General features: G+C 45.5%; 1 protein-coding gene across 14 annotated transcripts in view; it reads left to right on the top strand.

Annotated features, from left to right (window-relative positions):
• The window catches only part of CEP131 (centrosomal protein 131), a 30420-nt gene extending 16646 nt beyond the window's left edge, over positions 1-13774 (top strand). For 5 of the 14 annotated variants that reach the window (XM_083596307.1, XM_083596318.1, XM_083596306.1 and 2 more), the window contains exons 17-26: positions 3552-3654; positions 4613-4814; positions 6095-6202; positions 6671-6788; positions 8120-8194; positions 8287-8429; positions 9587-9764; positions 10096-10292; positions 11560-11620; positions 13436-13774. In XM_083596307.1, the coding sequence (XP_083452433.1) occupies positions 3552-3654; positions 4613-4814; positions 6095-6202; positions 6671-6788; positions 8120-8194; positions 8287-8429; positions 9587-9764; positions 10096-10292; positions 11560-11620; positions 13436-13510 (1260 nt within the window). In that variant the 3' untranslated portion in view covers positions 13511-13774. Of the gene's footprint in view, positions 1-1090; positions 1121-3551; positions 3655-4612; positions 4815-5992; positions 6203-6670; positions 6789-8119; positions 8195-8286; positions 8430-9586; positions 9765-10095; positions 10293-11559; positions 11621-13435 lie in introns of all 14 variants that reach the window. The other 9 variants (XM_083596310.1, XM_083596305.1, XM_083596311.1 and 6 more) reach the window with 4 other exon arrangements.
• Positions 13775-15275: the final 1501 nt, after the last annotated feature.

The raw sequence follows: 15275 nt of genomic DNA, 5'->3' as shown, positions 1-15275 counted from the left end.
TTTATGCTGGATATAGCAAGTTCACAACAGCATGGCTGCTTGCAGGGGCATTTGTAGCTAAGCCTGGGATATGTTACCATTACTAAGCCAGAAGGATTGTCCTAGGTTCCTGCAAAGTCATTCCCCTTTCCTTTGCTGTTCATCCCATTTGGAATATGCTTCATTGGCTGAAGCCATTCAGCCCCATCTTGCAGTTGGCCCTTCTTAAAAAGAAATACTCGCCCTGCTGGCTTCCATTTGATTATAGCTATAACATTTCTGGGAAAGGGCAAATGAAGCTCCTGCCACCCAGAGCTTTGGAATTAATAAGCCGAACTGACCCAGGCTCTTCTCTCATGTCTTAATAGCTTGTAGCACTCAACTAAGCACCCTTGTTCTATAGGATCATTAACAATACAAGATAGTTGTGACTGCCTTTGTTATCATTAAAGGGGAAACTGTAGATGATGATGATGATGATGATGATGATGATGATGATGATGATAATAATACTAATAATAATAATAATTAATAATTAATAATTTATTATTTATACCCCGCCCATCTGGCTGGGCCTCCCCAGCCACTCTGGGCGGCTTCCATAGAAACCAAAAATACAGTAAAATATCACACGTTAAAAACTTCCCTGAACAGGGCTGCCTTAAGATGTCTTCTGAATGTCAGGTAGTTGTTTATCGCTTTGACATCTGCTGGAAGGGCGTTCCACAGGGCGGGCACCACTACCGAGAAGGCCCTCTGCCTGGTTCCCTGTAGCTTTGCTTCTCGCAATGAGGGAACCGCCAGAAGGCCCTCGGCGCTGGACCTCAGCTAAGACAGTTAAGGATTTGCATTGGCAAAGCTGCCTACACCAAGGAGGCTCCTTTGCTTGGTTTTGCTGCTTCTGCTTCTTGGCACACCCTTCCCTGCAAAAGTAGGAAGCTTTCTCGGCGCTTGGATGAGCCTCGCCTTGGCAAACACTTTGAGCAGGAGCCCAGCTGCTCCAGATCTTAGCATTTGCCAGTTGCCTCTTTGCACCTGTTTCCCAAGACACTCTTATTTCACACTCCTTTCCATTTCCCTCTGTCTCTCACTTCTTCCTCTTTCTCTCTAGGTTTGGCGCACTCTGGGCCCCCTCTGTGAGGTAAACCTTTTCTGTGCGTGCTCTTTGGCTTCAGCTTTTGTCTCTCTCACCTGTCTTGAGCCTGTTGGTGCAACTATTCGTGAATTCTTTAGATCCAGGGGTGGAGAGCCTGTGACGCCTCCTCCCCACCCCGATGTTGTTGGATTCTCAGCTCCCATCAGTCACACCCAGCAAGAGGGGTCAATGGTTTATGAGAGTTGTAATCCAGCAACATCTGGAGGGCCACAGGTTCCCCACCTCCTGTGTTAGGTCCCTCTTTGGGGGTATGGCTAGGGCACTTGTTGCAGCTTGGGACAAAGAGCTCTTCCTTGATAGTGGCACGCTCTAGGTGTCTGTTTCCATGGTCGTGTCAGATGCCAGCCAAAAGTGGAACTGCTCTTTAACTCTTATCCTCAGTGCCTTACTGAACAGCCTTTTGTGGAGTTGCCTGTGAAGCAAAACCAATCCAAATTCCTCAGTTACTTTTGCATTCCTCACTGCCTACTCATAAATGGATAGACCCACGTTCAAATTTCATTCATAAAATTCATTGTCTAGACTTGGACAAAACTGAAGACAGATGACAGGGGTGGTGTTTTTTCCAGAGCATTGAAGATGGTTTGAAAGGGGGGTTGCTGTTCAAGATGTGTATACATGCCCCACTTCAACTTCTATGCAAATAAATTTTGCAAGTTCCATTTTGTTTTAAAGGGTGGGATTCAACACTAGGCCTGCTCAGAGTAGATCCACTGAAATTAATGAACTTGACTAAGTTAAGTCTATTAATTTCAGTAGGTCTGCTGTGTCAAATTCCACCCATAATTTGGAAAAAGTGTTTGTACAGAGACAGCAATAAAGGTAAAGGGACCCCTGACCATTAGGTCCAGTCGTGACCGACTCTGGGGTTGCGGTGCTCATCTCGCTTTACTGGCCAAGGGAGCCGGCGTACAGCTTCCGGGTCATGTGGCCAGCATGACTAAGCCGCTTTCTGGCAAACCAGAGCAGCGCATGGAAACGCCGTTTACCTTCCCGCCGGCGTGGTACCTATTTATCTACTTGCACTTTGACGTGCTTTCGAACTGCTAGGTTGGCAGGAGAGACAGCAATAGGACAAAATAAACATATGTGTGCACCATCGTAAGCAAAACGTCTCTCAAGAAAAGGAAGTGGCATTGTCCTTCAACCAATACCATCATTTCTCTGGGTCTAAGAAGCCAATGAGCACCGATGATTAATTTTAGTATGCTAACGAGATTGCAAAGTGGAATACTGACAAGGGGAAAATAGAAATAGACTGCAATCCTCGCCTTGATCTGCACTTAGAGGGGATGCATTCAGTGGAGATGTCCCTTTGCTAGGCAGTGCTGGCAGGGTAGAAGAGCACTGCCATAGGAACCCTTCCTGCCCCTGCCAAAGGCATGGGCTATTTTGGAGCTACAGCTACCAACATTCCTGCTGGCAATAGCTGGTGCAAGACTCTGGAATGGAACATTTCAGGAGCAGAGCAGAGCTGGCCAGGGACCCGCAGCTTACTAAGCTGGCCCATTTGGTAGAAAGGGGCCAATGGGCTGTTGTGCCAGCCTATAGCTAGTGCAGAAAAATAGGAAGCTACCCCCACCTCCATATTCTGCACTGGTCAGCAGGAACCATCGGGCTTCAGGTGCAGCAGTACCTCTGCCACTCCGAACAATCCTGGGCAGAGTTAGGGTTACTCTATTGCATTCAGAATAAACGCTGCAGGTAATACTAAACTAGATGGAGCAATTATCCAACTCAGTTTAAGGCACTTCTTTCATGTTCCTGTGTGCCCTCCCTCCTCCATTTTATGACTGAAGTGTTTAGGTTTCCTGATTCTGTTGGCAAAGGCCAATGTAGTGGAGAGCTAGAAGGTGGGGGAGAGGGAACCTTGAATTGCTTTTCCTGGGGCAGGGGATGTAGAAGGAAGGGTGAACCCTGTCTTAGCCAACAGTACACCTTCAGCTGAAATCACCAGACCACCTTTCTCTGTGCCTGTGGCTAGAAATCTGCTTCTTAAAATTTGGGATCCTCAGAAGTGATATCCCTCATCTTGCTTTTTTTCTTGCTTTGCCACATAAATGTGCACAGTCCTGCTTATATACTCAATCTGTGTGAGGGTAGTGCACAAACCCGAATTTACTTAGGTATATGCTTTTGGTACGTTCTGTTGCTGTTTCTCTATCTTTGGATATATTGTTGATAGCTGGGAAGGAAAACTCATTACAGGTTTTCTTTGCAAGGTTGCATTGCTGGGAATCCAGCCAGAGTTGCAGGGAGGCAGTAAGGCAGGGTGTGCACCTACTGCTTTCTCAGTGTATAAAGGAGACACTTCATGACTGCCTGGGCAGTTTCATGGCAGCATGTTTTCAGTATTTAATGAAGAAATCTCTGATTTGTGTCTTGCATTCCCCCCTCCCCTTTTCTTCCCCTGCAGGAAATAAAGAAGCTGAAGGAACTCATGAGTGCCACAGAAAAGATCCGCCGGGAGAAATGGATTGATGAGAAAACCAAGAAGATCAAAGAGATCACTGTTAAAGGTACTTGTGGATAGCTGTGACTGAGTCATCTTCTTGCTACCATTATGCACAAGGAGTGGCTTATTCAATGTAGAGTTAGTGGGGCTGCAGAACTGACTCCTTTTCTAATAATAATAGTGATAGTAATAGTAGTAGTAATAATAATAATAATAATAGCAAGAGTAAGAATAATTACACTATATCCTGCCTTTTGCCAGGGGCTCAAGGCGGCTCACTAAAATGAAAACTAATACAAATGAAACACACATAGCTAATGCATTTTATATATGTATATATAAGTTTAAAAGTAATGGCACTAACAATGTAAAAACCTCTGTATTAAAATGCAATTGGGGTGGGGTGTTCAGTACAGTTAGCACTGTTGCATCCCTGCTTCTAAAACTGAGTCATCATTATGTGTGACTTTAGGGAGGTGATGGAGGGGAGATTGTTCCAGCTTTTTGTGCAAAAAATAAGCTTCTTTAACAAAAGTACAAGGGAGTGACTTTTAAAAAAGGACAATCTATAGGATTTGACGTAGTCTCTCCTTGTTGAGAATTACTTAGTAAGCATTGTGTATTCTTTGCCCTACTAGGATCAGAGGTCATTTTTTTTTGTTTTTTCTGTTCCCTTACCATGGCTCAGCTCTGTTACTAGAGTTTTTGTTTGGAACTGAGATCAGGGTGACCCAGTCAGATGACTGTCAGGCTTGCAAGGCTTCTTCTTACTGAATCATGCACAGTAAGCCTCCATCATTCACTAGGTCAACCAGCACTTGCCATGCCCAGAGAGCTATGTGCTGTATATAAAGGTTGCATGTGTGCATGGAATGTTTTAATGTAAAGTATTCCAACTGTAGTTTTTGCTTTTCAGCAAAGTTCGCCTACTTTGGCAAGTGGGACCTTTCTTTAGTGGCGGCCCCTCTTGCCGCCACCACCCATATCTTGCTAATAGTCCTCCCCATTTGTTCTCCATTCAGGTCTGGAGCCGGAGATTCAGAAGCTTATTGCTAAGCACAAGCTAGAGATCAAAAAGCTGAAAACGCTGCATGAAGCAGAGCTGCTACAATCTGATGAGCGGGCAGCCCAGCGCTACGTGCGCCAGACGGAGGAGCTGAGGGAGATGCTGGAGCATGAGAAAGAAGAGCAGGGGCAACGAGAGAGAGAGCTGGCAAGGCAACGGTATGTAGGGCTTAGGGCGCAGAGCTTGCACAACTTACTTATACAGAGGGGCGGTGGAAGAGGACTACATTGCAACTGTGCAAAGAGGGAGGAGCTGGCGAGGCAACCCAGTGTGGTGGCACACAGAAGAAGTGGGGACTGGCATGGCAGCTGTTCAGGGAAGGGAAGGTGGCCTGTGGGGAGAGAGAGAGAGAGAGTTGGGGCAGAATTTCTGCTTGACAGTTGGAGAAGGCAACACCCCTGAACACTGTGTGAACAACTTACTCAGCGGAAGGTAACAGCTGGAAAAAATTGGGTGTAGATTAGTTATACTGCTAGTTTAGCTGTTTCTCCCACTATAATAATAAGACAGGGTGTTCCACCAAGTCGAGGTCAGTACTGAAAAGGCCCTGGCCCTAGCTGAGACCAATCTAACCACTTTGTGACCTGGGACCTCCAAAATGTTGTCATTTGTGGACCTTAAGGTCCTCCACGGGGCATACCAGGAGAGGCAGTTCTGTAGGTAGATGGGTCCTAGGCCACATAGGGCTTTAAAGGTCAAAACCAGCACCTTAAACCTGACCCTGTACTCCACCGGGAGCCAGTGCAGTTGGTAAAGCACTGGATGAAGGTAATTCCGCGACAAGGACCCCGTAAGGAGCCTCGCCGCGGCCTTCTGCACCCGCTGGAGTTTCTGGGTTAGCTTCAAGGGCAGCCCCGCATAGAGCGAGTTACAGTAATCAAGCCTGGAGGTGACCGTCACATGGATCACTGTGGCCAGATCAGGGCGAGAAAGGCAATACAATACCATTGATACAGTACGTGGAGGTGAGGGAGAGCAAGCACATTGGCACTTATCATAAAGCTGTTATTGTATTTCCTTGTCCAGCTTTGTGGTGCTATCCTGGCTGTTAGTCTTAACTTCAGAGAGCCAAGACAGGCACCTGTTGTTGTTCTATAGGAAGGAGGTAGCAGATAAACAGAGCTGGGTAGCATCCTCTGAAGAGTTACTTGCATGCTTGCTGTGACCTTGATAACATTCTTACTGAGCCTTTCCTCCCAGCTGCCGGGTTTCTCCTCTTCCAACTTCTCTGTTCCCAAGTAGAAATTTGGCCCCTCTCTTCTGTGATGGCTGTGTTTTTTGATAACTCTTAAGTATGCCCAAAAGGGACTATGTGTCATCTTACATTTTCTCCCAGCATAGGAAATCATTGCTCCCGCTTCTTCCCCCTAAACTTCAGGCCAAACCAAGGATACAGCACCCTTGGTAAGACCCTCTCTGAAAGAGTCCCTCCACACAGGTATGAGAAACAACTGGAGCAGGAGGAACAGGCTCTGCAGCAACAGAGGCGCCGACTGTACAATGAGGTGGCCGAGGAGAAAGAAAGGCTCAACCAGCAGGCGGCCAGGTGAGAGAAGTAGGTACTGGCTTCAAAGCTGCTGGATATGTAGAGTAGGTTTGTCTGTACAGTGCAGAGTGCATAGAAAGAACCCACCAAGTACTGGAATTCCGCAAGGTAACAAACACCAAGTCCCAGAGTGTATTGTTTTCATCATAGACATCTCATACTAAGTTACCAGGTGTGATTGGAGCAGCTTGTTCCACTTCCAGGGGGAAACTTTAGCTCTCAGGAAGATTTGCAGATGTGGCTTCCTCTCTTGCTGTGTACTGCAAGATGCTTGAAACACTGTGGTGAGTGCTCTCCCCACGCCACCCTGGATCAGTTCTCTGTAAATTGCCTTTGCTGGGAGAGTGACTAAGAACAGACTGAGGTTCCAATTTCCCCCATTTCTCCAGAGAGGTCCAGCTTGTCCCTGGATTGTCTTGCCAAGCCGGGTAAGCTGTCAGTTCCATGGTATTGATCTGTGCTCCCCAGGCAGAGGACTGAGTTGGAGGACCTGCGGCGGCAGCTGGAAGAGAACAGCTCTGTTGTTACCAAAGCTTTGAAGGAGGAATATAAGAAAGGGAAGGAGGAGCAGGAGCGACGCCATCAGGTCTGTGTATACAACCCTGGGGATTTCTGCACTGCTGGGCCATATACCCTCTCGTTTTATCGGTAGATGACCTTTTTTGCTTTATATGATTCGACTGGTTTCTGAAGTTGAAAATGTAGTTTTAACTGCATCTTGATTTCCTGTTGGCCCTCCCCCTCCCTAAACATGTATCCTGTTACGTAGATCAGCTCTGTCCCATGGACTTACCTGCACTTCCCCTGTTGGACTGGGGCAGCTTTCTACAGGGAGGCATGGCACAATACAGGACAGGAGTGGGCAGAAGGCAGATCTGGTACATATGTTGCGCATCAGTAAGAGTTTCTGACTCCAGATAGTTTTAACAAAGAATGGTTCAAGAGCAGCAACAGCAAAATGACCCTAAATTAGGGTACTGAAATGAAAGCAGCTAACCGTTGTGGGAAAGGACTTTGAGCTCAGTTTCTGGGCTCAGAAAGTGCTCAAAGCCACCCTGGTCTTTAGATATACCCCTGTGTCTTTTGAATATGGCTCTGATTGATTGATCTTGGAGTTCTAGTAAAAAAACAAAACAAAAACCACGGCAGATCAAATAAGCCTGAAATCTTCCCTCCCCTGCTATACAGGGCTGGAGTGAGCTAGCTCTTCTCAAGCTGTTGCTTATCAGGGAAGTGCATAAGTTTGTCTAGAATGGGCCACCAGAAAACCCTTATTTCCCATTATTCAGCACTTGCCACTTGGATTTTGATGGTGTGGTTGAGGGTTGGCAGACAAATTGTGTCAGTGACCTCAGTTTTTTGACCTGTTTCATTGCAGGACTAGAATGGAATCCCAATCTGCTCCCAGTTCTCTTTCTGTTTGATGAGTGGGGTGCAGTTTGGAAGGTGAGACCACATACACAGACAGGCAAAGAGCCTGGCAAGCTAGTAGTAAGCCTGGCCATGGCCTCTATGTCTCTGTGAAGAATGTGGACGTATAAAACCAAAGGCTGAGGTTGGAGACAGACAGTCGTTTTGAAGACAGCCTCTGTCCTGCCACCTTTGTTTTCCTGTGGCCAGAGGCAGCTCTGGGGGAACGCAACCGATGTAGTTGCACCAGGTGTGGAGCACTCTTGCAAAGCAGAAAGCCTGGTGTAGTGCTCCATCCTTTCAATCTTTGGAGTGGTGTAGATGAAAATAATAATTTCAATCCTCTTTGAGCATCCATTTGGTAAACACACATGCTCTTTTGATTTGGAAATCTTGGACCAGGATGAATATATTGGAGATTGGAAGGGGAAGAGATTGAGGGGTCAGCCCCTCTCTCTCCTTTGTCCCTGATCCCCGCCTCACTGTACTCTTTCCTCCTTCCTCAAGGCAGAGGTGCAGGCCTTGAAGGTGCAGCTGGAGATGGAGAAGCAGGCCTGGGAGGCCAACTACCTAAAGAAGGAGGTAATGTTGTAGTTCCCCTTTTAAGCTGCCCTCTCGCTTTACCTTGGTTGCCCAGATTAAACTTTACCTGGGCTCTCTTGTATTGCCTTCAGGAGGCCTGGCTGCTCACTCGGGAGCGAGAGCTGAGGGAAGAAGTGCGGAAGGAGAGGGACAAGGAGATTGAACTGGTCATTCAGAGGCTAGAAGCTGACATGTCCTCTGCTAAGGAAGAGTGTGAGAGAGCCACAGAGAACAGGTAAATCAGTTATGTATGAAGGTCAAAAATAATTGCATTCCCATTGTTCCCTAAATGGCCTTCTGCATTTTGGCTCAAGCTTTTTATAAGCTGGGTTCTCAGTGTGGACTTTGTGCAGGGTTGTTGTTGTTATTAAAATTTCTATACTGCCCTTCATCTGAGGATCACAGGGCAGTTTGCTACACACACACACACCATAGTAATGAACAAAAGCAATAACCCCTCCACACATAGTTTAAAAGACCATAGATTGTTTAATTAGCCACAGGCCTGGGAGAAGAGGAATGTTTTTGCCTGGCTCCTAAAGAAATGTAATGAAGGCTCCAGGAAAGCCTCCCTGGGGAGAGCATTCGGCAAGTTGGGAGCCACCACAGAAAAGGCCCATTCTTGTGTTTCCACCCTCTGGTCCTTGCATGAAGGAAGCACACAAAGAAGGACCTCAGGTGATGACTGCAAGGTCTGGGTTGGTTCATATGTGGAGATGTGGTCCTCGAGGTATTGTGACCCTCAACCACACAAGCAAGTAGTTGGCCTAGTCAGGTGGTGTGTATCTGCATATTTTGCTTTCCTTGAATCACCGGCCATTTGAAGCAACAGGTAATAATCCTGACTTTACAGGTGGGATTGCTGGTATTCCTTTGTGACTAGGTCCTTGAACCCACATATTTGCTACCTTGCCTTTTTTATTTTTCTCATAGCTCCAGGTATTCATTAGAACCGGTGCATGTTATAGATGGCCCACAGTGCCTTTATCAGTCATTGAAGGCACTTACCTCTGTATTTTTGGAAGCTGAAAGTCAGAACGAACTTTCTCAGGACTGGCTTGCCTTTACACACAAACACACTTTGTTCAGAGTGCCGGAAGATCAGAACACTTCGTTTGTGCTTTCGCAAATTTGTAAAGCAATGCTGCAGGATATGAGCTCCAAACCAATTCTACCCTTCCACCAATATTTTGTGACTTCTAGACCTCAGTAATTTTCAGCCCTCTCAAGTGGCCCCAGTGGGCAGAAAGCTTGAGAACCCTTCTCTACAGTCACCTCATTCATAAAAATGGTCTTAAGAGCTGTATTATGCCTCAAAGGCCTCCTGATAAAACTGGGGGGTCTGCTCCAGCTTGAGCAGGCAGTCAGGAGCTCTTCTCATTCTCTATTCAGAATAAAGAGATTGCGGGACAAATATGAAGCAGAGCTGCAAGAAATGGAACACTCAGAACGTAAACTCCAAGAGCGCTGCAACGAGATGAAGGGACGGCTCTCAGAGGCAGAAGGCGAGATTTTTCACCTGCGAGGTCTGCTGCGGCAGAAGGAACAGGAGACGGAGGATATCCGAAAGGTGGGTGTATCACAGAGAAGGCAAGCGGTGACTTCCTAGTAAGCTTTTTCTGCTCAGACAGGTTCCTCTCCAAATCCAGGGGAGAAAGGGAAGGTAGGGAGGAATCCCAGAGACCCTGATGCGATGAGTATGGGAGAGGTGTGTGGGTTCTTGTCTTTGGATAAGGTTTAAGGACCTGTAAATTCTGCTGGTGTAAACTGCAGAATAAAGAATTAGACAGACCTTGGATGGCAGCTTGAGCATTGCCTTCTCTCTGACTTTATCTCTTGCATATCTGGAAAGTGACATCAATATGTCACATACTCTTCCCCCTCTCTGCTTGCTGTAACAGGTAGCGGATCAGCTAAGTCAGGAGCGCAGCAGCCTCTCTGAGGTCATCCGGCAGGAATTTGCAGATCGGCTGGTGAGCACAGAGGAGGAGAACAAGCGGCTCAAGACAGAAATGGCTGAGCTTCGTGCCCGGCAACGCTTGGAACTGGACAGAGTGAGGAGGGACAAAGAGGAGGAGCTGGAAGAAGTGCATAAAAGGTGAGGATTGATCTCACTTGCTGTAGATGAGTTCAGGTCTGACCTAGAACAATGCTGCAGCAACCTGGTCTGGCATATCCCAAATGACGCTTGCGGTTGTCTTTTCCGCCATGCACGCCCAAGGCAGACGCTCTTGTCAGTTTTAGTGTGGCAGCCCTGCCAAGGTGCACGCCCAAGGCAGAAGCTCTTGTCAGTTTTAGTGTGGCAGCCCTGCCAAGGTGCAAAACTGTCAAGTGGTGATGTGACAGGGCTGTGTAGCTAATCAAGGAGCTAACATTCTGTGCCTAGATAACTGCAGTTCTGCACCACAACAAGCTGAATTGTGACCTGTATAATCTTATGCAAGTTGGCACCAATAAGCTGATGACGTATTTTGCATCTGAAAGTCATGAGGAGGGAAGGTTAGAGACCTGTGCTTGGTTCTGAGGTCTTGCTGTCCCTGACTACTGAAAAAACCTATATTGTGTCCCACCACTTCTTCTGAGACTTTCAGTAGCACAAATTCCTCTTCACTATCTCAAGTCAGCACTGATCTGTCCCTGTAGCTTTGGTTCGTCCCTTGGACCTAGACTGCATGTGAACGCAATAGGTTGAGTTGCTTGTCTTTTTTGCTTAAAGATTTACTACCATTAATCTGGATCTTCAAGATCTTAGACAGCAGAGTAAGCAAAATGATCTATTTTTGCAGCACTAACCAGTAGTTTCAAATGTCACCTGTCCCATATTTTATTTTATTTATTCCTTAGATTTATATACTGCCTTTCATCATATGATCTCAGGGTGGTTCTTCATTTGTTGCTGTCTCTAAAAAGAAACCTGCACCCCAGTCATTTTTCAGACATTTGTATAATCTCTTACTGCTATTCTGAGAGCAGAAAGACCCATGTATAACTGGATCTATTTTTAACACACACACACACCCAACCCCCCCCCCTGCATCACATTTTGCCTAAAGAAACCCCAGCCTTTTTGCAGGGAGCCCAGTCACATGTACAGAGACTGCATGTTTGGAGTTACTACATGTTTAAACAGTCTACTTAAATCTGTCTTCATTTGGGGGCACCATTCACCACTGAATGTCGGGAAAGGGCTTATATTGCCATGTGAGATCTTCTAGAGAAGCCAAAGTGAGGAGGCAGGTATTGTCCTTGGAGAAGCAGGAACATCTTCCTCTTCTTCCCCAGCTTCCAACATGACAGCAGAACATCAAGGGTACCATAAGTGTTTGACCCTGGGTCTCAGTCTCCTTTCGCTTTCTTCTCTGTAGAGTGAAGACAGCAATTGTGAAGAAAGAGGAAGCAGTGAACAGCCTTCGAAAACTACATGAGGTGAGAGCTGCAAACCTGCTTATCCTTGTCACCATTGATGCAGAGAATAAGACAAAGTGAGGAAAACGATGATGGTTTTAATTCATGGGACCCAAGGACGCAGGTGGAGATTGTGACATGGCAGAGCTAGCCCTGGGCTCACTAGGGGAAGAGACATTGAAGGCACTGGCTGGCTGCCGAGTCACAGTTTGCAAAAGAATTATGAGATGCTCATGGCACCAACTCCTTCTTGAACGAAACTACTGAGGAGAGGCCAAAGCCCTATGAAATAAATTAATCCTCTGACTTCTGCAGGCAGTAAGAAAGATCAAGAGCAAACCAAAGGTAGCTCGCTAGCGAGATCGAGAGTGGAATTCAGTCTTGCCGCTCCACTTGTATAATGGCTTTTGATCCAGTGGATGCCTGAAAACTTGAGGGGTGGGGTATTTCCCATTGGAGCTCTTCAAAAATCTGTTCTAGAGGCTTTTCTACACCCTCCAGAACAGAGCAGAAGATGGCATGTGTGGGGTGAAAGGAGAGTTGGAGAAAATTTCCTTCCCTCCTCTCACATTAGTAGAGATGTCTTCTAGAACAAAAGCTGTTCCATATGAGCAATGACAGCATTGGATTCTAGCCTGTGTTTCGTTTTGTTGTTACTTTTCCTGCTACTGCTGTTAATTTTGTAATGTTCAAGGGAATAAGATGAATAAAGCTATTTGAATTTGTAATTTTGGTATTATCTGGTTAATGTTCAATCCAGCATGATTGTAGCCATCCGCCACAGAGGAGCCGCTCCACTGCAAGACTTGAGCAGCAAATTAGTTTAGAAGAAGAATGGGGGAAAGTATTATTCCATCCAGGGTGCAATTTAATTGAATGTGTGAACTCTTTGCTAGGAAACATTAACCAAAACAACAATTGCTGTGGGTTGATAATAAAAAGCAGTATTAACATTTATTTATTTTTTAATTTTGAAGGATCAGTTGGATCAATATGACAGTGCACATATGTTTGCACAAAGTTCCAGAAATCCATAAATAAAACACTTCAGTAAACTGGTCATTGATTTTTCCCAAGATAGAATAAAACTTTCTCAGTTCTCTTTGATTTTCATGTGGCTAGTTAGTTTCTGCATGTTAATGCAGTTTCAAGATCCCCGTTTTTTAATTGCTAACTCCTTATCACATTTTCAGGATCTTATCACCAACACCTTTGTACTTGTTAAGAGATTATTAATGGTTTTTTTAAAGTCGGTTTAATTAATTAAATGAATTAATCAGCATGTTTTTTATTAGATTAGTTCCCATAATTTGTTTAATGATATTTAACATTTTCCTCCATGTCTCCAGGATTTTAGGAAAACTTTGCCATGGATATCTCTAATTACTTGTTTCTATACATCCTCTCCAACATATATTAGAATCCATTCCCTAAATGTGATAAATCCTGACTGTGATTAGATTAACACCTACACAATCTTGTAAAACATTCCTCCTTTTGCAATGCCACATGGAGCTTATGCTCACCCTTTTTAACCACTTCTGTCCCATCATTCCAAATCATTTCCCTGCAATTTAACTTGTAACTATTTCCTGTTCTCCGTCCCCCCCCCCACATTAAATTCAACAATAAAAGTGAGACCTTGAACAATTTTTACCTTGCTGTTTTAAAAGTGATTCCTTAACGATCAGAATAATTTTGATTTGCGTTCATTTTATTAGCTTCTGTTAACTTTTGTGATTACATCCTTGCATTGCAAATTCTTCTGTTTTCCTCTTACATCCTTTCACCGCTATACATATTTCTCCCCTGAACTGAATTATCTTCTCTTTTCAGGCGGCCGTGAAGAGGGCAGACCACCTAGAGGCCCTTTTGGAGCAACAACGTAAGCAGCTGCTAGCAGCCAAGTAGCGGCTGCACTGGTACCAACAGCCCTGCAAGGACAGAGCCAGTGATCACGAACAGCAACAGAAATGTGCCTGTCGTGGTCCACAAGAGACTTAAGATAAAACGAACACTAATCTGTATGTGGGTTGGGGAGGGATCCCCTCTCCCCCTTTTTAAGAAAAAATATTTTTTTTAACCTGTTTCTTTACTTGTGCCTGAGATATGACCTCTGGGTGGTATCCCAGTTCTTGCCAATGTATTTTAACAGTAAATCCAGCTGATTTGTAAGACGTCTGCCTAGCAGTGATTTTTACCCCTCTCTGTTCTCTGCTAAAGCTAGTCTTGCCTGCTTAGGAGACCCCCTGTTGGTTGCATTCTTGGCCCTGCGTTATTCACCATTGGTAACACGGGAAGCTGCCTTATATACAAAGTTAGACCACTAGTTCATCTAGTCCAGTATTGTCTGCACCAGTGTCGGACTGGTAGGGCAGGAGGCAGGGTGCACAACAGTAGATTGAGCCAGAGCCAATGACAGCCAAACCCAACTAATTCTAATGGTGTCCCCATCATCTTCCCTGCTAAGTTCTACAAGGGGCAACACTTAAGGAGGAGTCAGCTGACCTGTTTGCCACCGTCTGAACTGGTTGTAAAGTAGGAAGACACGCAGGCAGGTGGGAGGTAGTTGAGAGCATTTTCCCTCTCACTTTCCCTTCACCACACATTACTCAAACCATTGTTTAAAACAGCCAGTTCCCCCTCTTTTCAGTGTCCCTCCTTTCTTGCTGTACTCAAAATTCTCCCTCTTCTACTCTGCAGCCGCCACGTGTGAGAGAGATAAACATATGTGGAGCCCTCAAATATTTCAAAGTTCCTTCAGATCATGTATTTCACCCCTGGTACCACAAGTTGAGTTCAACTGGAAGCTCCAGATTTAATGCAGTAATTTAGAACAGGTGTTTTATTAACGAGCAAACACCCATATATGTACAACACCTGCAATCTGAACTTAACCTTCTCTTAACTGAGCAAACTTGGCAGGCTTTCTCTGAAGGTTTCATACATCTTAAAAGATGTAGTAACATACACCATCCCAAAAAGGTTTGCAGAACGAGAGGAGGAGCCATGAAGATGGTTATCTGTGTGCAAGGGCGAGTTGAAAAAAGAGGAGGAGGTAGGAAAAGGGGGGTTGATGTGAAAATGGGTTGCAAAAAAAGGAGGGAGTAGAAGGCACCTGAATGGGGATGAAGATTAAAGCAGGGGCATGAAAGGGTCTGCAAAACTGGAAGGGAGGGTGGGTTGGCTTCCTAACTGGGCAGAAGGTTAAAAAGGGTATTTAGCAGTTGCAGTGGGTGGGAGGAGTTAGTTGCAGGAGGTTACCATGGAAGTGGTTTTTTTTTGGGGGGGTGTTACACACAAGGGTGGGGAAGTATGGGGATGAAGATGAACATGGGTGCAAAACAGGGCTGCGTGACAGAAGAGAGACGTGGATTCAGAAATGGGGTTTGGGAAGGTGAAAAGCAAGTTTTGTAGTTGCATGTGATGGGGAGGGGAACCTTGGGCTTAAGGTGGGGGGATTGATGAGTGAAGCGAGCAGGGACACAGCCCCTAGCTATTAATAAGTATTTATACAAGTCCTATTGCAATTGCCTAAACCATTTCACTTCTATTATTTCCTTAACACAGCAGATTAGTTTTACTTAATCTAAAGACGCACAACTGTAATTCTGGAAAAGTAGCTGTGTTGCCTGCAGCAGCAGAGTGCTGTGGTACAGCAATAGCACTCTGGGGA

This window comes from Podarcis filfolensis (assembly GCF_964270895.1).
Source record: "Podarcis filfolensis genome assembly, chromosome: 2".
Lineage (NCBI taxonomy): Eukaryota > Metazoa > Chordata > Lepidosauria > Squamata > Lacertidae > Podarcis > Podarcis filfolensis.
Note: the sequence above shows the minus strand (reverse complement) of the source record. Positions and strands in the feature narration are given on the sequence as shown.